This window comes from Balaenoptera acutorostrata, chromosome 20 (assembly GCF_949987535.1).
Source record: "Balaenoptera acutorostrata chromosome 20, mBalAcu1.1, whole genome shotgun sequence".
NCBI lineage: Eukaryota > Metazoa > Chordata > Mammalia > Artiodactyla > Balaenopteridae > Balaenoptera > Balaenoptera acutorostrata.
In genome coordinates, this window is record NC_080083.1 from 39951639 (window position 1) to 39976594 (window position 24956).

Below are 24956 nucleotides of genomic sequence, written 5' to 3' on the forward strand. Positions count from 1 at the left end.
CTGTACATAATTCATCTGCTTAAATATTTAATATTTAAATGTTCATTTAATTTAGATTAAATTATCAAAGTTATGAGTTAATGGCATTCATATTAATGTAAGTGTTCTATATTTTCTTGTCCTGTAGGGGACAATTTGAGGTTAACTTTAATTCCTCTCATTTCACTAAACCAACTTTTTCAAACCTTTTCTGTAAAGGCCAGATAAGTCAATATTTTAGGCTTTGCAGGCCACATACAGTCTCTGTCACATATTTTTCTTCGTTTCTTTTTTTTCTCATTTACAGCCCTTTAAAAATCACTTTTAACTTATGGGCTGTATAAAAGTGGACTGTGGGCCAGATTTGATCCATAGGTCATAAACAAAATATAAATACAGATGGAGAGTATATGAACACTTACATAACAAGGTTCATATCGCAGTCTATAATTGCTCAGACCTCATTACCACTTTTCCTCTACAACTAAAGTGTATTTTTCTATCTATATCTTGTCTATATAATGAAAAAATTAAAAATGAATAGGAGATATTTAGTGCGAATGATGGGCTGGGGCCCTACACAGACTTAAAGTATTGTAGAATTTTATTGCTAGAAGAAACTGAAGAGATTATCTAACTTGAACCCCTTAATTGCTTTATAGATAATCTACTTTAGAGATAAGAACTCATAAATAAATATGATTAACTTACAAATATCGGCGGGATAGCAAGCCTTCAAAGGAGTCCTTATGTAATTCAGTCAAATAATTTTCACTGAGAATTCTGAAAAATGAAAAGGTTATTTTTGGATCAAACTGCAAAATAACTACAACTATATACTACATAGGACTAACTCCTATATGTGGAGGAAAGCTGGGTAATGGTGCCACCTAAACAACCTAATTCTTATTTAATTTAGGGATGGTGATTTCTGCTCTGTTTTCATTTAAACCTTCTTTTCACGTCCTCCTTTGTGCCCATCTCTCTCCATCACGCATGTGCACACGCGTGCACACACACACCCACGCCCCACACACTCTTCCCACCAAATCATATAGTTAATGCCTACTCTCTAGATCACGAAGTCTCTGTTAGAACCCAGCTCTGGGTGGCACCAACGTTGCAGAGCTGCCCTTCCCTCCTCTCTTTCCCCAAACCTTATTGGAAAGTCCCACAGAGAACGGTATCAGGGCAAATGAAGCCGTCTGATTTTTTCCCCCATTAAAAATTTTTTGAAAACTAAAATGTGCATAAAATATACATAACTATTCAATAATCCAATTGAACAACTGTTCAACTGTTTAATAATTACAAAACAGACCCCCACGTAATACCATTCATGTCAGGAAAGAATCCTGCCAGCATCCCAGAAGACCCCGTGTGCCCTTTTCCAATCACAACCCTCTCTCTGACTTCCTAGAGGGAACCACTATCCTGACTTTAATAATAATTTCCTTGCTTTTTAAATGTAGTTTTGCCTTTTCTCTATCAGCCATAAACAACACAGTTTAGTCTTGCTTCTTCTTGAACTTTATATAAGTGGAATCATATGTATTATTTTCCACATTGCTTCTTTCATTTAACATTATTTTGTAAAATTATTTTATTTTTGCCTGTAGTATGTAGTGTTGCATGTCCAACTAAATGAGGCTTCTGAGTATTTGAAAGTGGCTAATGTGACTGAGTTGAATTTTTAATTTAATTAATTTCAATTGTTTTAAAATTAAAATTTAAAAAAGTGATACTCAGTGTAATTATTGGAAAATGTTTATGTTAGCAACAATTTGCATATGTGATACTACATTTTTGACTGGAAATTTTATGAAATCTCAATACCGATCAAGTATTTGTAATAAAATTTAGCAACCAAGTTGTGATTTCAAAGAGTTAGTATGGGAAAAAAATGTAGATTCTCTCATTAATTTTTATATTGATTACATGTAGATATGATAATACTTTGGATATTTTTAAATACTTAGTATGAAAAAAATGTAGAATATCTTATTAATAATGTATATAATGATTACATGTTAAAATGATAATATTTTGTATATAAGGGTTAAGTAAAAGATATTAACATTTATTTCATCTGTTTCATTTTACTTTTGTTTTTAAGTGGCTACCAGAAAATTTAAGATTACTTATGTGGCTTGCATTATGTTTCTGATGAAGTGTATGACTTCTAAGTATGATTATACCACACTTTATTCATTCAACTGTTGGTGTATACCGAGATTTTTCTAGTTTTTATTTATTAAAAACAATACTGCTTTGAACATTCTTGTATTTGTATCCTGATACATATTTGCCTGAGTTTGTCTAGGATGTAATAGGGATACAAAATTGTTTCCTAAGAAGTTGTGCTATTTCAAGTTGGCCGATTGAAACATGTCAAGTCTCCACCCCTTCAACTTCCACCAAAATCCCTAAGAATGATTGAAAAGATATAACTTAAGAATCACAACCTTAGCTCAATGCGTGGGAGCAGCTCCACAAATGCTCCCCTACCAGAAATGTCCTGGAGCTACTACAGGGTGATCAGTTGGAATAGTGCGGTAGGAGCAGCCTACAGCACACATCAACCCCACATCTTTCCTCCTTGATCCAGGCAGCAAAAGGTGTCTTCCTCTAGGCAGGAGCAATTGGTGTTAGAAAGGGGGCAAGGTCCCAGAACCCTGGAAGAAAGGTATGCACTCCCTGACTAGCCACCAGAAGTCACCTTCCACCTCTGCCTTATCCTCAGGGGAACCCATTGGGAGTAATAAGCCCCAACAGCTCATTTCACTTCTCCCCTAAAGCTGGGAAACAAACGCAGTAGAATCTCAACTACAAAGATGGATTACACTCAGGAAGGACCAAACAATGTGAGAAAGCCAACTCCATTAAGGACAGAAAACAAAAACAAACATAAGAGCTTATAGCCAATGAATCAGAGTTAACAAAGCACAAGAGGACCTTAGGATAGCACAATTATTACCCTCAGACAGATGTAAACAGATAGTGCATCCATTAATCAACTCAAGAATATACGAATGAAAAGTGTTAGCAATAATAAAAAATCTCAGCATATGAGAAGCAGAAATGACAGTTAAAGAATAAATTAGGAAACTGAGAGATCCAGCCAATGACTTCTCCAGAATGCAGAATGAAGGGAGCAGGAACGATTCACAGTCAAGCCTGACGCCTGGGTCTGCCAGAGGAATGTTAAGCCCTTTGCTTCCTCTGGTCTCACGATAAAGACTAGGAACATGCTGCAGGGAGGAGGGGGTGGTGTTTTGCACCTGTTTCTTATAGCTGATAAGCAGGAAGGCACATAGCCAGTATCCCAAGAGTGGAGTGAGGGAGTAGTAGAGAGAGCCAGTACAGAAGAAACTCTATAAGACGTCAGAGGTAGGCTTCTCGTGCCTGGAAGAATCCCCTTCCTTGCAGGTAATATTAACAGTGGTACATCCTTCAGGAGCCTTGGGGATCTGAGCACAGGCTATGTTGCCTTGTGAAACTATTTCCACTGAGTTCTGCATTTAAAACCTTCTGCTTTTCACTCACAGTGTCTCTTGGTCACATATTTATATTAATTCCATCTCAGCTTAATTCCAGCTCATGAATTAATTCTTTACTCATAGCTTATGAGAATTAAAATATTACTACCTGGGCTTCCCAGGTGGCGCAGTGGTTGAGAGTCTGCCTGCCAATGCAGGGGACACGGGTTCGAGCCCTGGTCTGGGAGGATCCCACATGCCGCGGAGCAACTGGGCCCGTGAGCCACAGTTGCTGAGCCTGCGCGTCTGGAGCCTGTGCTCCACAACGGGAGAGGCCGCGATAGTGAGAGGCCCGCGCACCGCGATGAAGAGTGGCCCCCGCTTGCCACAACTAGAGAAAGCCCTCGCACAGAAACGAAGACCCAACACAGCCAAAAATAAATAATAAATAAATAATAAATTAAAAAAAAATTTGTAAAACATTACTACCTGGAAACTCTGCAACTCAGTTATTAAGGTGGTTCATATTATACAGAATATAGTCACACATTTTTAAAAGATCACTAAAACAAAAACACAAAAGACTTCAATTCCCACAAAGAACTCTTGGAGCCCTGAGCATGCTTCAAAGACCCTGACCTCAATTTGAAATTCACCATGTTAGAAGGAATCGCAGTGATTGTCAGAATACATGTTAGGGGGAATGGTCAACAGGTGGTGCTAAGATTGATTGTTTCCTCACCTCTAAGTCGTGGTTTCACATTTCCATGGAAATGATCCAAAAAGAAAAAAACCAAATCAATATGTCCAACGACATTTATGGTAACCCTTTTCATACCTTCAAAGGTAGGAAAAAACTCTACCTCCCCATATCGCATGACAAAACTGTATGTATATACCATAAATGATATACAAACGTCACAGGAAATGATGGTATATGAAAAAAAGTGGAACTCATATATACTAATTATAACTTTGAACGTTGACAAGGATTCAGGAAGTACAGCAAAGAGATGGAGCTGATCCTCAACTCTTTATGGCACTGTCTTCTCTGATTGGCTGATGCCCATACCAGACTGGTTAGAGTTTGAATATCATGGTAGGACAGGGGGTAACCAAACAGTATGTATTTCAAATTAATGGGCTTTCTTTCTGTGAAGTTGTTTGGATGACAGGATAGTAGAAATTTAAAAAATAACAACGGTATATTCAGCCTAGAAGTAAAGTTTAGACTGAGAATGAGTCAGTCACCAAAAAATTACCCAAAAAGGAGCTTCAAATAAGCAATAACTGAATAACTGGAATAAAATACATTAATCTGTACAACTCCAAATATTCATTTTGACTGAAGAAAAAATTTTAAAACTATGGGGAATCAGAGTTAAAGCCAGATCTAAAACTTTCTCACACCATGAAAATATCAAAACCAGGCATGAAGTAACATTTAAGAAAGATCCATGTCTAACTTCTGACCAGGGTTCTGGTCTAAGGCAATCTTCTGAATTTCACATTCATTCTTGATTCTGTATTATTGACAATTATCCTTCTCTCCACCTCTGTAACTGCTAGGAAATTGAGAGGGCTCAGGGTTTGTTTGCTTGATTGATTTAACTATATATATAATGCAAACAAGAGGCCTTTCTGGAACTGATTTACTCTCCTTCCCCTGCTTTCTTTCTCTCCAAAGTACTTAGCAATGCTTGAAATTATAGCTATCTATTTATCATACTTATATACTTATTTTTATATATTTGTAAACCCCCTGAGAACTGGGATACTTGGGCTGTTTCATTCTTGGGCCTGAAACCCTAGCATGTAAAACAGTTCCTGGCATATAGTAGATACTCAAAAAATATTTATTGAATGAATTCAGAAAGTGACAAGTTATCAACTATCAGATACTTTTACTTAAAACAAATTATCCATTTATCGTCACTCATGAGGATAAGTACAGGAAAAGAAATGTCTTTCTTCTCCCCTACATTTGTGACTCAATCTTTTGAGACAAGAATCCTTTGAGAATTTCATAAAAGCAATGGTTCTTTTCCCTAAAAAACTGCACTTTCTTGAACACACGCAAAAGTGTGCATGCAATTTCGACTTGTGGATCATCCTTCTAGGGCAGAGGTCTGTGAATAGAGAGGACTGAATCCAGAGTGCCAAACTTGGATGGGAAATAAAATTACATCTCGGTTTTCACAAATCTCTAACTAAAATCAGCACTTCCTTCCATTATGAATGTAGGCAACAAACCACAGTAGATCAGCAGTATAGTTAATTTGGTCCCCAATAGAAATCACAGGTCATTTCATATCACGTATATGCTGCAGATACCTCGAAATATCATTTATTCTCATCACTACCCTGGAGTTATAATATTTATTAGACCTACCACTATATCTTGTTATTTAATGTGTTAAGAGAAGCATATTTATTACTATTTCACTAATTTTAAAAATATTCTGAAAACGATTTCAATATAGTTGGTTTCCTTTGTTTTTCTATATAGTTAGACTTATTATACATTTTAAAACATTATCCCAAGAACATAAGCTTCTGCAGCTTGCCAAAGAGGTATACACGGGGGAGCAGGAGGTATACACGGGGGAGCAGGAGGTTAAGAAATTCTGCTTTGGGGAACCACTGACCTCAAGTTAGGAACCTCTGCTTATAAGGTATAAACCTCAAGCTGACTTAGAAATCTTCAAACCTTACCAGACTCATGTTATAGTGTATCGCCTCCCAAACACATGCTTTTTAAAAATTAATTTTTAAATTTCAATTTATTTTTTAAAAATATGTCATATATATTCACATCTCAAAATTCCAAAAATATGTAGCACACAATTCAAACTTTTTCTCTGACCTCTGTCCCTCAGTCTACCACCCCCCTCCACTCCCAGAGGAAATTAAGTTATCTATTTCTTGTGCCAAATGACTTTCATTTTTCTTACAAGTTTGGGAAATAAAATCTCCAAGTTAGATACTATCACGGGCAATATAAACTACATATACTATTTAGGAAATCTGTAAATTAAAACAAATTGCCTGGTTCTAGCATTTTTTCCTTACCAATAAGATATCAGACTAAGGGGGCATCTCCTTAAGGGTGGTCATAACACCTGTTTTTAGATTGACTGTTATGTCTTTTATTATTAATTCAGAAGTCATTTATGACTTGTCTATTCAAGTTGAACTAAGGATATGACCACAGACTGTCATGAAAAATTACTTTGAATGTTTTTTTCCAAAATCACTTATGTATCTGAACTGACTTTTTCTACAAATCAATAAAAAAAATAGTAACAGAAAAATGGGCAAAGGACAGACAATTCAGAGATGAAATACAAATGTTCGGTAAACATATAAAGATATTTAAGTTCACAAGTAATAAGAAAAATTCAAATTCAGATGGGACCCTTTTATTCACCCGGCAGATTAGCAAAAAAAAAAAAAAAAGGGAGAATATCCAGTGGTGGAAGGGTGTGGGGAAATGAATGTCATCACAGCAGGATGACTGGAGTATAAGCTGGCACAACTTCTTTGAGGGCAGTTAAAATTTTATATCTAAATAGTCTTCACCCCAACAATCCCATTTCTAGATAACTATTCTATAGAAATAAATGACCAGGCTCACAAAAATGCAGGTACAAGGATATTCATTGCAGCAATGCAAGTAACAAGAAAACTGGACATAATCTAAACATCCTTCAATAGGGGCATTATTTTTTTTTTTTTAACATATAGTTAATGCAATTTTTTTTTAATTATTATTTATTTATTTATTTATGGCTGTGTTGGGTCTTCGTTTCCGTGCTAGGGCTTTCTCTAGTTGCGGCAAGCGGGGGCCACTCTTCATCGCGGTGCGCGGGCCTCTCAGTATCGCGGCCTCTCCTGTTGCAGAGCACAGGCTCCACACGCGCAGGCTCAGTAATTGTGGCTCACGGGCCCAGCCGCTCCGCGGCATGTGGGATCCTCCCAGACCACGGCTCGAACCCGCGTCTCCTGCATTGGCAGGCAGACTCTCAACCACTGCGCCACCAGGGAAGCCCAATAGGGGCATTATTAAACTGTGATACATTCATACTATGGAATATTATGCAGGAGCTTAAATGAATGGGGTAACCCTCTATGTACTGGGAAGGAAAGAAATCTAAGACATACCATGAAATGAAGGAATCAAGTTGCAGGATGTTACTTATGTAAAAAAAACATAAGAAAAACACACAAACTTATTTTGCTATCTGTAAATATGTATGTACTCAAACGTATGGAAAAGAGTCTGGAAGGATTAATACTAAACTCAAAGTAGTGGGTGGGGGATTAGGGCACAAGGAGGGTTTTCACTATACCTGTTATTTCATTATTATCTATTGAGAATATAATCATGTATTACTTGTATAATGGAAAATAAGTTTAAATTGGCTCTTACTGATTTTAAAGAGGTCCTGCCAAATTTGATTTTTAAAATAAACACAGAATTTCAATCATTAGGCTGCTTTGGGATATGGAAGGGGAAATACCTTTTCTCACAGGCATTGACTTCAAAATTCTGGACCGAGAAGGACCTTACAATGCAGTTAACTTTTTGTATTCATATTTGGGGAGAGTATACTCACAGCTTCTCAGCCCAGCGGTATGCCTTCCATATACTTTCAGCAATGTAAGAAATAGAGTTTCCTTGGAAATTTCTGTGAAGAAACACAGTTCATATCCTTGAATAGGTAGGAAAAGAATGTAGAGAATAAGGAAAAGAATCATGGCCACCGTGTGGGGAATATTCAAATGCAGAAAAGACCAGCTTTCTAATTCCCACAGCTTATCAGCTTCCCGGTGTGCACAATTAATAAAAACATACTGTGAGGCCACTGGCACAAGCAATGAGGCATCTCCTCAGAACCTGAACTTCCTATCTGTCCAATTTCTTGGATACATAATGCCAATTACTTTTTTTCCAAAATCACTTATGTGTCTAAAATGACTCCTACAAATCAATGAGAAAAATGGCAAACATTTATCAATATCAGCAAATGAATATAAAGAAATCCTATGCTAGGTAACACCAAAGCTTTGGCTCAGTGCCCTCAGAATCTGTCCAGGTGTTAGAAGGATACGGGCAATTAGAAATTAGAGGGACTGATACGAAAATATCTCTTAAGCATATTGCATAGGGAAAAGTACAAGTTACTGAGCAAGGAGTAAAGTTATTACCTCATTAGGGGAACAAAATGCAAAGGAAAGAGCTCGGAAGGAAGGACACACATCAAAACAGTAACAGGAGTTACCTTATTGGTGGTAGGGAAGGTGGGGTGGAATTTTCACATTTTATCCTATATACTTCTGTGACATTTCTATTTTTAAACAGTGAGAATGTATCCATGAATTAGACATGTTTAAGAGAAGCTGTTAAATGCCTGAGGTTCAGTTTGAACCACTAACTCAGTGGATGACTTTGAATCTTTAGCTTTAGCTTTGTCCTCTTCCCTCAGCAACAATGTAACTGTTCAGTTTATATGCACATTTTTCACGCGAGTCAGAAATACGTCATAACGGATACCTGTCTGCCCATCTGCCTGAGGGACATTTCCACTCAAACAGAGCCTTCTGGTTGCTTTATGCTCACCAATAAAAGATGCCTAAGACTGAACTCATCTCCCTCAAAACTGACTCTGCTTCTCAACTGCTGGATTTCCACTTGTTATACCACCATCATTCTGCCCATCAACACATGTGATTTGTCTCTTTCCTGTACTACAATCCCCCAACTCTAGTCAATTACCACATCTTGTCAGTTTCTCCTCTGTAGTACTCTCAGGATTTTCTTTCTACTTCCATCACAACCACTCTAATTTGGCCCCTTCTCACTGCACTCCTAGATTTTGCTAAAGCATTCTATTTGGCCTCCCTGAATCAAGCTTTCATCTCTAGATCGCTCTACATATGAAATCTAAAATAAACCTCTTGTTTTAATCATTTGTCTCTCTTGCTTGAAAACTCGCAGTGCCTCCCCACATCTTACAGCATAACTTTCAAACCCCCATTGCCGACAGTCAAGGTTTTTCATAATCCTATCTTTCATTGTTGCCTAACCCAATTCTTTACAGCCAGACTAATCTATTAAATTCTGATCAACCCTGCAGTCACACCTTTGCCTAGACTGTACTGCCTATTATTTTGCTGACAAATCACAGCCAATCTTTAAGTCCCAGCTAAAGATTTAGCTTATCCATGCCGCCTTCCGTGACCTCCACACCCCTGTGATTACAGGTTCTGGTGAATTACAGCACCTATCTGTATTTCTCTTAACACTTAATTATATATTACCTCCCTTTTAAGGCATATCCCCTTCCTCCCCACTTGTCATTGTCATGTTCTGGAGACAATGCCATACACTTCTGTGGCTCCCACAGTACTTAGCCCTGGGTTGGGCACAAAATGGGTGCTACATATAGAAAGCCAGGGGACAAAGATGAGTCCTAGATATAACTGAGGGATTGAATAATAATAACAGCTAACACTAAAATATATGCTAGGCACTGATAGAAGACCTTTACCTATATTAACTCATCTAAATCTCCCAATGAGATTGGAGTCACGGGGAGATTTAGGAGTCATAGGAGTCATCCTATGAGAGGATGACTACCATAATCCCCATTTTACAGATGAGGAAATTGAGTCATAAAGCTAATAAATGACAGACCTGGGTTCAAACCCAGGTAGTCTGGCTCTGGAATCTCTACTCTTAACCACTTTGTTGTATTACCACCAATGAGATGGGGAGAGGGACATGTTGCTGTAAAGATGATGGAGTAAAGATGGGAGAAGAGTAGATGTTAAGGAATTAAATAATGAGGTAAAAAATGGAGAAGGAAAACATAAGGGCAATTAAAAGTAAAAGACTGGAGGAGAGGGAAAAATAGTAAGAAGGAGAATGAAGATAAGGAATCATTGACAAACAAAAGGTGGAAACAGAAAGTCAGTCAATGTGGATTGGGGGGATAAGGAGGACCCAGGAAGACCTGAAGAAAGGCTGCCATGTCAGTCAGGATGCAGAGAACAAATGAGGAAAGGCGATTCTTACATGATGGTGAAGGTGCCGTTGTAGGCGTTAGGCTCTGGCTCAGGCACTCTGTGGAGCTTCTGCTTTGGGCTGAGACCAACACACGACTGTCTCATTTTTGCAGGTACAGAGCTCACATATGCTGATGTTTGTGGTAGCATTCTATTCTGGCTGCTTCTTTTCTGGGGTATATTTTACACCAGGAAGACCAGTGGATACTGAATACTGAGTCGAAGGAAAAAGGACTGTCTCAGATGGCCTTGGTTGCTGAGCTATGTTAACTCCCAGGTCCCCAGGTGGAACTGTGACTTGAGTCAGGTTTGGCTGTGCAAGTGTCACCTGAGGGTGTTTTGGAGGGGGAGCTGTAGTCTGCTGCAGGGCTGTAGAATGGTCAGACTCTGTAGTAGGTTCTGGAGTTGTGGTAAGCTCCAGGTCCAAAGGTTTAACTGTGATACTGCGTGAGGTTGGATGCTCAGCATGATCCTGATCTGGTGCTGGAACTGTCACCTCGGGATACAATGGAGACTGAGCTACAACTTCCTTAATGAGCTCTGGAGGCTGAGCTTGGGTCTGCTGCATAGTTGGAGAAGGTTCATCCTCCATATTGGATTCCAGAGTTAACGTAAGTTCCAGGTCCAAAGGTTGAACTGTGACCTCAGTCAAGGTTGGATGCTGAGCCTGAACTTGCTCTGGATTTGGAAGTGTCACCTCGGGGTATGTTGGAGGAACTATAGTCTCCGGCAGGGGTGTGGAATGTTCCGCCTCCATAGTAGGTTCTGGAGTTGTGGTAAGCCCCTGGTCTAAAGGTTGAACTCTGACACTGGGTGATGTTGGAGGCTCAGTGTGATCCTGATCTGGTGCTGGATCTATTGGGTTCTGGTATACTGGAGGCTGAGCTACAAAAACCTCCTTAGGTGGTTCTGGAGGCTGGGTTAAGGTCTCCTGCATGGTTGGAGAAGGTTCATCCTCCTTAGTGGGTTCGGGCCTTATGGTCAGTTCAAGGTCCAAAGGTTGAATTGTGACTTCAGTCAAGGTTGGATGCTGAGCCTGAACTTGCTCTGGATTTGGAAATGTCACCTCGGGGTATGTTAGTTGAGTTGGGGCTCCCTGCTGAACTGGAAAAGGTTCAACATTTTCAGTGGGGGTTGGATGCTGATCTGAAACCTCTTGCTGGACTGACAAAGGTTCCAACTGCTCAGGGGACACTGTAGACTGAGCCGAGTTTTCTTGTTGGGGTGGAGAAGTTTCAGCCTCATTAGTGAACGCTGGAGTTACGATAAGTGCAAGATCCACAGGTTTAACAGTGACATCGGGCCGCTGCAGAAGCTGAGCTTGATCCTGACCTACAGGAGAAACTGTTGTCACATGATGCTCTGGAGAGAAAACTACAGTCACATTAGAGAGCTCTGGAGACTGAGTTGGAGAGGAGTCAGCCTCACCAGGAGACTGTGGAGGCTGAGCTGTGGCTTCCTGCTGAGGTGGAGAAGGTACAAGCTCAGGAGCCGGTGGATGCTGAGCTGGAGTCTCCTGCTGGGTTGTGGCAGGTGTAACTTCTTCTCCAGGATGCTCTGGATACTGAGCTGGGGTCTCCTCTTGTACGGAAGGTTTATTATGTGTACCGGCTTCTGGAGATTGGGCTGAAGCCTCCTGTTGAACTGGCAAAGGTTCAACCTCCTCAGGTGGCTGTGAAGGCAGCGTGGGGGCCTCATGCTGGGTTGTAGAAAATTCTGCATTAGTAAGGGTCACTGAGGGCTGAGCTGAAGGCTTGTGCTGATTTGGAGAAGGTCCCACCTTTCTGGCGTGGGTTCTTTTGTTATGGTAAGCTCCACATCTGCAGGTTTGACAGCAACACTGGATAAGTTTGAATGCTCAGCATGATGGTGACTTGGAGGTGAAACTGTCATTTCATGATGCTCTGGAGGTTGAGCTGGCTGTTCCTGTTGAGTTGCAGAAGGTTCCACCTCCCCTCAAGAAGGCTCTGGAGGCTGAGCTGGTTGCTCCTGTAGGGTTGCAGAAGGATCTATCTATCTCCGCTGGAGACAGAGCTGGGATCTCTTGCTGGGCTGGAGAAGATTCTGCCTCATTAGGGGGCTCTGGAGACTGAGCTGAGGCTTCCTCCTGGGTTGCAGAACTTTCAGCTTCTCCAAAAGACTCTGAAAGCTGAGCTGGGGTCTCCTGCTGGGTTGCTGGCTTCACCTCCTCTGGAGGCTCTGTAGGCTCAGAAGGCTGAGTCGGTTGTTCCTGTTCACTTGGAGAAGGCTCAGCTTCCACAGGAGGCTCTGGAGGCTGACCTGTGGTCTCCTGCTGGGTTGGAGAAGGTTCAATGTCCCCAGGAGGCTCAGAAGGCGGAGCTGGTTGCTCCCGCTCACGTGAAGGCTCAACCTCTCCAGGAGGCTCTGGAGGCTTAGCTGAGGTCTCTTGTTGGGTTGGAGAAGATTCTGTCTCCTCAGGATGCTCAAGAGGTGGAGCCAGGGCCTCCTGCTGAGCTGTAGGAAATTCAGCTTCCGGTGTGGGCTCTGGAGTGATGCTAAGTACCAAATCCAGAGGTTGAAGTGTAACACTGGGCAAGTTTGAATGAGCGTGACGCTGAACGCCAGGGAGAGATGCTACCTCATCACTCACTGGAATTTGAAGTACATACTCAGTAGGGAACCCTGGAGTCTGAGTTGGGGCCTCTTGATGGAGTAGAGAAGGTTCAACCTCCTCAGGGAGCTCTGGAGGTTGAGATGGGGCCCGCTGCTGGACTGGCGGAGGTTCAACCTCCTCAGGGCTCTCTGGAGGCTGAGATGGGGTCTCCTGCTGGACTGGAGAAGGTTCAACCTCTTTGGTGACCTGTGGAGTTATGGTCAGTGCCAGATCCAGAGGTTTAACAGTGACATTGTACAAGTTTGACTGCTGAGTTTCATTTACCCCATGATGTGCTACTGGTCGAACTACAACCTCCTTAAGTGTCTCCAAAGGCTGGGCTAGGGCCTCCTGAGGACTTGAAGTTTCTAGTTCCTCAGGGGCCTCTGAAGGCTGAGATGGAGCCTCCTGATGAAGTGGAGGTGGTTCTACCTCTTCAGTGGGCTCTGGATGCGGAGCCTGGGCCTCTGCCTGGGGTGAAAAAGATTCAACCTCCTCAGGGGTCTGTGGATGCTGAGCAGGGGCCTCTTGCTGGGGTAAAGATTCAGCCTCCTCAGTGAGCTCTAGAATGACCAGTTTGGGCCTCCTGCTGGGATGGAGAAATTTCAGCTTCCACAGGGGGCTCTGGAGGTTCATCTGGGCTCCCCAGAAAATCCGTAGGTAGGCTGTCCTCATGATAAAAGGCATCCATACTGGGATCTGAATAATCACCCTGCTAACTGTTGTTCTAGACCCTGAGGGTTTTTTTCAAATTGGCCTATAGTTCCAACAACAACTTTGGCAAGCCGTTGATGCTGAACTAGATCTTTCTTCAGGTTTGGGGGTGAAACAATAAACTTCACTGGTTTTGAGCTCTTACTACCTAGAGGTGGAACAAGTATTTCAAATGATTGGTGACCTTCGGCCTGATCTAGACCTATGTTTTTAGTCTTACGTTTGCGTCGAGAAGGCAGAACCAAGGCCTGATTCTGATTCCAATCCAGCACTGGAACTTCCTCTGGGAGCTTTTGATGTTGGGTTTGCTTGTTATTCAGATCCTGATGTGGAACAGCAAACTGATCTGGCCCTGAAGGCAGCTCCCCAACCGAATCCGTGTCCGCGTGTGGAACCTCAGTCTCAGTCAACTCCTGATGAGGCGGGGCCGACATCTGGACTGGAGACGAGGACGTCAAGTAATTAAAGCTCCCGGCTTCTGCCAGGGTGTAAGGGCATGGGGCAATTTGGGAGGGGGGTCTGAGGCGTGTGAAGACCAAGCCTCGGTCAGCCGCGGGGGGGTTGGGGGTCACCTGGACGGGGCCCAGGGCCCACTCCGGAGGCTGAAATGCCTGGACTAGAAGCCACAGTTGTTGCCACGTGAGGAAGAGCCGTGGCAACCAAAGGCGCAGCCGGGACATAACACGCGGCGGCTCCCAGGCGCAGTGACCCAGGCCACTGAGGAGCCGGAGCTACATCCTGCGTCCGAGCTGAACCTCTGTGCCAGCGCCGACGCCAGGGCTCACGTTAGCAACCGCGCGCCCCTCCCCCACCTAACGTCCCCCCCCCCGTTATTTATGACGTGTTTAGTTCCGCCACCACCATTATTAGGTTCGTGCGGAGATCCAATGCGCGCCACCAGAGTGGGCCTTTTTCCCACAGTCCCCAGGACGCAAGCCATCCTTCCCCTTGCAAAGGCGACAATTACCTCCTGCCGGGCCCTCTTCCCAAGCCCTCCCTGCCCTCCCTGGCCCCAAACAATAAGGCGGGATTTGAGCTGGAGACCCGAGTGGCCCCAAACTCCAGCGGCCCAGGGGTGGTGGGGGGTTGGGAAGGATGCAGAGCTTCCCAAGGAAACCTCAAGACCTGGCATTCTGGGAAATTCAAAAGTGCTAGTCCAGTTCTGGCAATCTGAACACTTCCTCCTCAAACCTCAAGTCTGAGAGGCATTCTTCCTCCCTTTGGCCACACGGCTGACAAGAAAAGTAGCTGACCTGCAAAATGAGCACCAGTTAGGGTGGCGGGAAGGGAACACACCTTACAGTTATTCTAAAATGTTGCCATTTCCTCCAAACTCTCAGTATTCACGTCTCATTATTAATTCACCACTCTATTAAGAGGGCTTACCACTGAATCAGTGATGACTCCAGAACTTCTGTAGGAGGGCTTTGGGGCAGGTGAGCAATTCATTCTGGGAAAGAGAGTCTAAAACCAAGTGTATGGCCCTTTACATTAGCATGGGAAAACTTCCCCCATCCCACCTTGTCTCAACAGAGCCGTTAATCCTGAAAAAACTACAGTGTCGCTTTGCAGAGGTCTACCCTGTGTGCACACATGGAGAAGACACTTAGAATGTTAAAGTCAGCATGGTAAGTAATTTTCTTGAAATACTGTAACTAGCATCCAGTTTACTTTCTTCACAGTCCTTTTCATCATGTATTTTAGTCCTTTTTAATTGTCTGGTACACCTTTAACACCTAAACTCCAAGAGAGAAGGAGCTTCATCTTATTTCCAGTACCTAGCACACAATGGTTTCTAAATGGAACTGATTCCAAGATTGGCCTCATTTAGGAATGGATCTGTTGTTATAATCAGCTTTCCGAAATCTTTAGTATCCATAAGGAATCCTTTCCTCTCACATTTCACAGGAAGCTAGACTTCTTAAAGCCCAAACATGGAAATGTTTGAAGTTTCCTTGACTGATTTAAATTGAATTAAATTAATTATTTTGTACAGGAAAACTTTCAAAATTTTTACATTTTTCAGAACAAAACCACCTTTTCTTTCTCTACTTTCTTCCCTTCAAAACAAACTTTGCAACATTGGGGTGAGTTAAATAATCAGAAATCTAGCCCCAAATTAAGCTCTCAATGACATGAAACACATTTTTTGCTCCTTTTTTTTTTTTTTTTTTTATACTTTTATTTATTTATTTTTTGGCTATGCTGGGTCTTCGTTTCTGTGCGAGGGCTTTCTCCAGTCGCGGCAAGCGGGGGCCACTCTTCATCGCGGTGCGCGGGCCTCTCACTATCGCGGTCTCTCTTGTTGCGGAGCACAGGCTCCAGACGCACAGGCTCAGTAATTGTGGCTCACGGGCCTAGTTGCTCCGCGGCATGTGGGATCCTCCCAGACCAGGGCTCGAACCCCTGTCCCCTGCATTGGCAGGCAGATTCTCAACCACTGCGCCACCCGGGAAGCCCTTTTGCTCCTTTTTAATAAAAATCCTATATGCAGTACATTAATGTTTTCTTTTAGAAATTACGTTGACAACTTAATCCCTAATTCGAGGCATCCATATAATTGATTTACAGAAAGGTTCTTCCGCAAAATATTTAACACCAGATATATATGAGATGCTGAGATCTGGGTAATATACCTTACTTGAAAGGCATGAATAGTTTTTAAACACTGTAGCATAATCACACTTAAGGCCATAGTTACTTTGTTCCCAAATCCCTGCAATTCTATTTGAGGGGAGTTCTAAAAGGCCTGTGTCTTCTCCTGTGTCCACAACTGTAGACGTACACTGATGGCCCTCAATCCTGCTCTCCAAACTTCAAATAAGGGGCCAGAGACAAAGCTCGGGACTTGGAGAAGTCCTAGAATTTCCCTGCCTCAAAAGCAGTTTCAGAGTTTCACATTTTCCGAAGGTTGACAGAGCTGAGTAGACATGCCAAAGTCTTCCAAATCCTGCTGGTTGTTTTGAATTATGGCTACACTGGCTGTGTATCCCCTTGAGTTTTTATCTCCACATACTTGAATTAAATCCTGTTGTTCCTCTTCGGTTCTAGCATCTGTGACCTCTTCACAGGGTCTATATGCCACAGGTATTTTACCACTTTCTGAAATAAAGTTAACAAGGATCAATTCAGAAGTTGTCTTGTTCTAAAACTTCCTGTATACAATGGTAGCACCCAATACTTAGACATTCTTTTGATTTCTAAAAGCAGAAAATAAGAGCATTTTCCTAGAAGTGCCCTCATCTGACACTTCAGTTTTTATCATAATTATTTGTGAAAAAATATATAAGAAGTGTCAACTTTGGTTCAAAAACCTTTATGATCTTAGAAATAAGAACTAAGGAATAATGACATAGGAATTAAAAGCTGTGGAAACAAAAATGTTCAATCACAATACAATTAAATAGGAAGGCATTAGGTGGGGGTCAAAATGAATTCAAACCTGGGATAGGTACCACTGGACTACAATAGATACTTCATATTAGAAGCAAGGCAAGTGCCTACTCCTTGGGACCAAAATTCTACCAGATACAATGAACAAAGCTTTGGAGACAGAGACAGAGAGAGAGGGCATTTGAACACTCCACTGGCAGAAACTGGCCCATGTACCTTTTGGACAATACAGCTTTCCTCAAGGCAAGCTAGAGCCACCAGGCTTTTTGGTCTAAGGAGTTTTGAGTACATATAAGCAATACCTTTGCATATTAGGGACAAACAACCCAGACATTTAGTTTGGTTCTTAGAGGTTGTTACCCAGAGTTGACAGCTGATGGAGATTCTGCCTGATGACCAGGGAAGTCAAACTTCACTGGAAGGACTGCTCAGGCTGGAAGGCCAAGACCAATCCAGGGTCAACTCTTACAAGCAAATAAGGTCTCTGACAACTTAGCTAGGATTTCTCAGTCTCTAAGCCTGCAGGGCTGTGAAGCAGGGGAGCAATTCTGTTCCGGGAATCTACTAATCATAAAGTCTCCTTTGGGCACAGCCTGTCACATTCTCACCGCTGTATAACTAACTCGATAGGGAACACAGTCAATGCTATTCAGTAGCATGACCACTTTCAAGGCTCACAAAAACGTAGCCGATTATTATATAAGAATCATATTCACCCAATATATCAGAAATGAAAACTGAAATTAAATGGATTCCAAAAACATAATCTAATAAACTCTTCAACAAGAAAACAACAATGATAATAATAATAGTCAATATATTTTGTCTCCTTACTATGTTTCAGGCATAGTTCTAAGCTTTTGACATTCATCATCTCATTTACTCTTACAATATCCCCCATTAGGTGATAAGCTGAATTACTAACCCTATTTGCAGATAAAGAAATTGCAGCTTAGAGACATTAAATACCTTCAAATGTCTCCGGCTAGGAAAATCTAAAATTGCAACAACAACAACAACAACAAATTCTAAGAGACAAAGTTAGGACTCAAACACAGGTGTCCAAGGCTTATAATCACTACACTATTCTGTATGATAAGCAAGCAATTGAGGAAGAACTGGATCAAACACTTTCTGTATGAACTGAGGCAAGTCATTCTACATCTAAACACCGGGGACAATAACAGTTGCTGTCGTTTTTCTCATAAATGCCACAAAGAACAAATTTAAGACTGCTGCTGTGAAAGCATCTGGTGAATGAAAGAATACGTAATGTTTTAGATAACCATTATTTTCATCCAATCAACTTTTCAAATAAGTTTATTTGCTCACTGAAACTGAATCACTTCAAGGACAATCAAAAAGGTCTTACCTAAAACCAGAATCAGCAGTTTCCGGAATGCATCTGTCATAGCCTTCTGAATAGCAAGCTTCTGGGTTACCTTCCTTTTCATAAGGAATGATAATGACCCTAAATCCAACCAAAACAGATGAATTTAAAATGCCTATCTGAATAACTGATTTCTAGGTTATGTTTAAAACTAAACATGCCTCTGTCATTCTTAGATCATTATCTTGGTGATTAAGGGCAGGCACAACACTGGGGTACAGCTGAATGTCTCTGTTGTAGGTGTACCCTGGCATGGCACACTTTTACTGCTCAGATCTGTTCTGGAAGTTCCTAAAATACTCGATGGGAAATGCAAACCAAGAACGCGGCACAAATCTCATGTTACTCACAGATTTCAAATGGACAAGCTGAGGCTACACTGCTACAGACCCTGCTCTCCTGTGCGTAAAGGGCTGGATTCATACAGTGAGATAGACTTGGTGGTAGTGCAGATGATCTGGCCTCTCCTCAACCATCACCCACTCAGGTGGATGGTAGAGCCTCCTCCACTCCATTCGCGAACAGCCCTGCCTCTGACTTAAAACCCTAAGCCCAAGTGCCATGGATTCTAGGAAAAAACTCAAGTACCAGTGGGAATCCCCTTTCTAGGGATCTACATTTACTTTTTCCGCTCAGGCCCTTCTGTAGGAGGCAAAGGACTGAACATTTACACAAGAGTTTATTTCAATCTTTAGACAATGATTGGGCGGGCTGGCAGTGGCGGGCTGCACAGGCTCCCGGGAGGGGAGGTGTGGAGAGTGACCTGTGCTTGCACACAGGCTTCTTGGTGGCTGCAGCGGCAGCCTTAGCGTCCCATGCCCGTCTCTGGGGTCCGCGCTGATAGCCGCAGCTCGCGCCCATCTGTGGAGCTCCTTAAAGCGGCGCTCCTAATCCTCTCTCCTCACGCACCAGGAAACAAAGAGGCAAGAAAAAGTCTTTTGCCTGTTCGGCAGCTCCAGACCTTTTCCCGGACTCCCTCCCGGCTAGCCGTGGTGCACTAACCCCTTCAGGCTGTGTTCACGCCGCCAACCCCAGTCCTCTCCCTGCGATCCGACCTCCGAAGCCGGAGCCTCAGCTCCCAGCCCCGCCCACCCCGGCGGGTGAGCAGACAAGCCTCTCGGGCTGGTGAGTGCTGGTCGGCGCCGATCCTCTGTGCAGGAATCTCTCCGCTTTGCCCTCCGCACCCCTGTGGCTACGCTCTCCTCCGTGGCTCCGAAGCTTCCCCCCTCCCCCACCCACAGTCTCCGCCTGCGAAGGGGCTTCCCAGTGTGTGGAAACCTTTCCTCCTTCACAGCTCCCTCCCACTGATGCAGCTCCCGTCCCTATTCTTTCGTCTCTGTTATTTCTTTTTTCTTTTGCCCTACCCAGGTACGTGGGGAGTATCTTGCCTTTTGGGAGGTCTGAGGTCTTCTGCCAGCGTGGGTGTTCTATAGGAGCAGTTCCACGTGTAGATATATTTCTGATGTATCTGTGGGGAGGAAGGTGATCTCCGCATCCTACTCTTCTGCCACCGTTTCCTCTCACATATTTCCAGTCTTAACTCTCTAAATAACTTACATATTACTGTGGATTTTTTACATCACTAGTTCTTTCTTAAATGTCTATTTCCATTTTGAACAGGGTGTAGTATAGAAATATAGTCATAAAAATTCAAATAATACAAATAAAGTCAAAGCATTGTTAATTCTTTATTGATGTGTTTGTGCATCTTCCTCCGTCACTAGTTTATGAGCTCCTTAAGTGCTTGAAGGAACCGTATACTATTCTTTCCTTGTTACCAGAAACAAGCATAGATCTTGGCATATAATAGAGGAGTGATGGTCTGTTGACTGAGTGAATGAATGAGTACGTAAGAAAATGAAATTACTTTCTCCAACTGAAGCTGCCTGCTGGGAAGGAGAAATGAAGACTAATTTTTAAATGCTGAGTGTTGCAACATTTAAAACACGGAGGCTAGGCCCTGTACGGTGAGTCATAATGGAGCTGTCCTGGACAATTAGGAAGCTTCAGAAGGGCTCTGAGCCCCTGGGTAGTAGAGACAGTTGACATCTGGGATAACCTGGCCACAGTTCTTGCTGGCAAACATTTCCCTTCGTGCTACTGAGAAAAACTCAAATACATTAGGCCTTTCCTTCATTTTATTTGAAGATGTTATTCTCTTGTCTGTATTTATAAAAAATACAGGGGGAAAAAGATAAGAAGTATGTATACCTGCTAATGAATAAAAGAAGACCTAATTGGAACTTCCCTGCTGGTGCAGTGGTTAAGACTCTGTGCTCCCAATGCAGGGGGCCCGGGTTCGATCCCTGGTCAGGGAACTAGGTCTCACGTGCATGCTGCAACTAAGAGTTCGCACGCCACAGTTAAGGAGCCTGCGAGCCACAACTAAAGGAGCCTGCCTGCTGCAACTGGGGAGCCCATGTGCCGCAACTGGGGAGCCCTTGAGCCGTAACTAAGGAGCCCGCCTGCTGTAACTAAGACCCGGTGCAACCAATTAGATAAATAAATAAAATTTAAAAAGAACGCATAATTAAAGTAGGTAACAATTTCGGGGGTGTGGGTAGTAAACTAAGGCTCTGCATTAAATAAAGAAATCTAATACGAATGCCCTTTCCTCTCAACTCTATAGTGACTTGTAGAACATTTTCTTCATTACTCTATCAGTGACGGGCTTTATGCTGTGAAAATCTCAAGAACCTAAGCTTATGGAATGGTCTTAATGTCCAATATAAGAAAAGAACTCATTACTCACAACTGATACCAAGTAACTGTCTCATAATCTTTCCAGGACCATCCGTAATATCTGAGTGGTTATGTGAAATGGTCGCAGGGTCCGCAAATTAAAGAATGTCTGACATGAAATCATTTCAATCCCAGGGAGTACAGCCAGGATTGAAGAGGGTGTTACACAGGGTACAGAAGTGGGAGGTAGTGCACCTGGAGTCACATCTGAGGAGAGTTCTCAGATTCAATAAAGGTGAAATCAGTGAGTAAAGAAATATGGGTGAGAACAGGCAGCAAGGTCAGTAGGAAGTAGCCAGAGCAAGAAGCCAATCAGAGAAGACACACAATTATACAGTGAAAGGTCTGGGAAATCGAAGCCTCACTCACTTAGTCAGAGGAAATGAAAAGGTCCTTGAAAAAGGAATGGTGGCTGAATGGAGGCACATAATGAAATGTTAATTCTGGGGAAGTAAAATTGGATGGCATGTTAATATGGAATAAGGTTTCTACAGTGCATTAAAGAATATTTTAACCATTTTCTGGAATCTGAAGGGAGTTCTGAATAGGCAGTTTCAGAGTGATGATGATGACGAAGCCTCCTTTATGTTACATCTGACAAAAGTTTGTCAAGCTCGGGACTTCCCTGGTGGCACAGTGGTTAAGAGTCCACCTGCCACTGCAGGGGACACGGGTTCGATCCCTGATCCGGGAAGATCCCACATGCTGCAGAGCAACTAAGCCCGTGTGCCACAACTACTGAGCCTGTGCTCTAGAGCCCGTGAGCCACAACTACTGAAGCCCGCGTGCCTAGAACCCGTGCTCCGCAACAAGAGAAGCCATCGCGATGAGAAGCCCACGCACCGCAACGAACAGCAATCCCCGCTCGCCGCAACTAGACAAAGCCAGCGCGCAGCAACAAGACCCAACGCAGCCAAAATTAAATAAATTAATTAATTTAAAAAACAATTTGTCAACCTCACAGATTTAAAATCCACATAAAAGTAAATATAAGGAAGACTCTTGTGAAGATTTCTTAAATTAAGGGGCAGCATAAAATGACATGGTGTTTAACATCAGTTAAGTTTGGGTTTGGCCTCTAGTTTCCACATTTACTGTCATGAACCTTAAGTAAGTCACTTAACCATCCTGAGTTCGAGTTCTTCATCTAAAAAAAAGAAAGAAAGAACTGGGGAACTGGGGGATCAGTGGAGCAATGCATCTGAGAGCATTCTGTACACCACAGTGCTGTACAAACACTGGCCTTTTTTTTTTTTTTTTCTCCCCCCTGGGATCTTAGCTCCCGGGCCAGGGATTGAACCCGGGCCCTCAGCAGTGAAAGTGCAGAGTCCTAACCACTGGACCGCCAGGGAATTCCCGATGGCTTATTAGTTTTAAATTCAGCACTTCATCCCAGTAGAGCGAGGAATTCCACATTTGGACCCACCTTCACTGGAGATGTCTGAAAAAGCTGCTTCTGGTCGCATGCCTTTTGGGCTCTGTGGGCATCCCTTGCTGAATAAACTTTGATGATGGCATAGAACCCAGGACCGGCCACTGCTGCATTTGGGAAGACTCGGACCGAATACTGAAGGCCAAACTGGGAGAAGACTGTGAACAGAGAATGCTGTAGGGTGGTCCCGTGCTGAGAAAGTGCAGGAAATTTCACGCCCAGGAAGCCAAACCGCCCGTTCCCTTCTATTCCCCCAGCCCTTCGCCGCAGGCAAATGTGGTGAGCCTGCAACTCCAAACACTTCTCATATCAGTTACAGGTTTCCCTCTGAAATCCTAAGCTTCGAGAAGCATGAGGAGGCAATGCCGTCTGCTGGGAACTAGCTCTCAAAAATCTGTGGGGGCGAGCTGACTGCTCAGGTCGGCTCTAGAACTAAGATTTCTCTCAGCGCAGCCCACAGGCAGATGAGGTGCTGAAGCAGTACCCCGGGGCGCCCAGTTCCTGGGGCGCGGGGTGGCTTCCTCCACCCATCCTTCCGCCCCGGCTCGGCTCACTTGCAAGGCCTCGGCCGTGGGTCCAGAGCTCAGCTCCCACACCAGCAAGGTTTTGTCACCCACGATGGGAACCACAAAAGGTACCAAAGACACCATCTTACCGTTACCGTGAGTGCGCGGCTCGGGGCGCTAACGGACTGCGCCTGCGCACGCGCGCACGCGCCCTCCTTATTTACCAAGGGAAGCCTGAGGGGCGGAGCCAGCTTGGTGGGAGTGGGATGAGGGCGGTGCTCGGGCCTCTCCCTCGCCCCTCCCACTCCGGGCTTGTCTCTGCCTCTTGTTCCCCTTCTGCAACCCCGGCGCACAGAAGTCCTGGAGTTTAGCGCTTCTATTCAAATGTATTTTTAGCGTAGAGTCCAAAGTGTGAGTTTATAGGACCGAAAGGTGCAGACATCTTTAAAGCAGCTGGCTTCATCTTCAAACTCCCAGAGAGGACTAGAATACTAAATAGTTAGCGCTAACTCTCCACTGAACTTTAAAAATTTAGATTTCCCGCCGCTGTGTGAGAAATGACCACCAAAGATGCAATCCTTCGACTTGAGTGTTTTCATGAGTCTTAAATATGCAAATCAAGGTAGAACTCAGTAAAGCCATCAACAGTCTAGTATGAAACTCTTAAAAAGCTGGTTTCTAGCCCATTTTCCTAAAGTATCCCCAAATCACCGAGCACATTTCTCCATCCCCACCACGACTTTCTCCACCTCAATATATCAGATCCTTAGCCCCACCCATTACCTATGTCTGAGCTCTTTTACTTCAAAAATTGTTGACTTTGGAGGAATTACTTGGATCTTGATACTGTTTCAAACCAATAACTATAGATTTATTATCCATATCATTATCCATTGCATTCATTGTATGTATCCATTTATTCAGTGTAGCCATTATCTGTGTTTGGAGAAGATCCATAATCTTCTCCAGAGCGATTAGGAACACCTCATGAACAATATTTACAGATTTATCATCCTTTTTCTAGTACCTAGCACACTCATACTCCATTAGGTACTCAAATATACTTGGGATTAATCCGTTGCGGAGCACGGGCTCTAGGCAAGCGGGCTTCAGTAGTTGCAGCACGAGGGCTCAGTAGCTGTGGCTCGCAGACTCTAGAGCACAGGCTCAGTAGTTGTGGCACACAGCCTTAGTTGCTCCGCGGCATGTGGGATCTTCCTGGACCAGGGCTCGAACCCATGTCCCCTGCATGGGCAGGCGGATTCTTAACTACTGCGCCACCAGGGAAGTCTGGAAGGCGGATTCTTTACCACTGGACCATCAGGGAAGTCCCAGGATCAGCCTTTTAAAGAAGCATCCCAGAGATGTTTGAGTGTAGAGGTCCACAGACCATATTTTGAGAAATGGTATTTCCCTATGGACACCTTTCCTGACAGCTCTTTTGAATGGCAGCTATGTTCTCTCCGATGCTGCACTGCCTGCAGTCTACCCAGCTTTCATTCCAGTGAGAACATTCCAGAGACCAACTAAGGATCAACTCCAGGTGTTTCTCCAGTCACCTCTGGGGCTGACTGCATGTCACCAGCAACCAGTACCTCACCTGCTGCCCAACTACAGTGACACCTTCCAGATTTGT

General features: G+C 43.3%; 2 protein-coding genes and 1 pseudogene across 2 annotated transcripts in view; all 3 read right to left on the reverse strand.

The window, feature by feature from the left end:
* Nucleotides 1–14607, reverse strand: part of LOC130705823 (leucine-rich repeat-containing protein 37B-like) — a 65072-nt pseudogene extending 50465 nt beyond the window's left edge.
* A 1319-nt stretch (nt 14608–15926) lies between these two features.
* LOC130705824 (RAD52 motif-containing protein 1-like) overlaps nt 15927–24956 on the reverse strand; it is a 40772-nt gene continuing 31742 nt past the window's right edge. Inside the window, exon 6 of the mRNA XM_057535169.1 lies at nt 15927–16959. Within this exon, the coding sequence (XP_057391152.1) occupies nt 16745–16959 (215 nt within the window). The 3' untranslated portion in view covers nt 15927–16744. The remainder of the gene's footprint in view (nt 16960–24956) is intronic.
* Nucleotides 19947–23597, reverse strand: LOC130706004 (RAD52 motif-containing protein 1-like). Its single transcript, XM_057536796.1, has 3 exons — nt 23369–23597; nt 22809–22988; nt 19947–20108 (listed from the first exon to the last, which is right to left on the reverse strand). The coding sequence occupies exons 1-3, from the start codon at nt 23462–23464 to the stop codon at nt 20001–20003; spliced, it is 384 nt and encodes a 127-aa protein (XP_057392779.1). The 5' UTR covers nt 23465–23597; the 3' UTR covers nt 19947–20000.

Coding starts and splice junctions, on each gene's coding strand:
- LOC130706004 (XM_057536796.1), bottom strand. CDS start 23,464: ATGGTGTCTTTGGTACCTTTTGTGGTTCCCATCGTGGGTGACAAAACC. Junction 22,989..23,368: donor CCACGGCCGAGGCCTTGCAA/GTGAGCCGAGCC, acceptor ACCACCCTACAG/CATTCTCTGTTCACAGTCTT. Junction 20,109..22,808: donor TTCAGACATCTCCAGTGAAG/GTGGGTCCAAAT, acceptor TCCTCCCCACAG/ATACATCAGAAATATATCTA.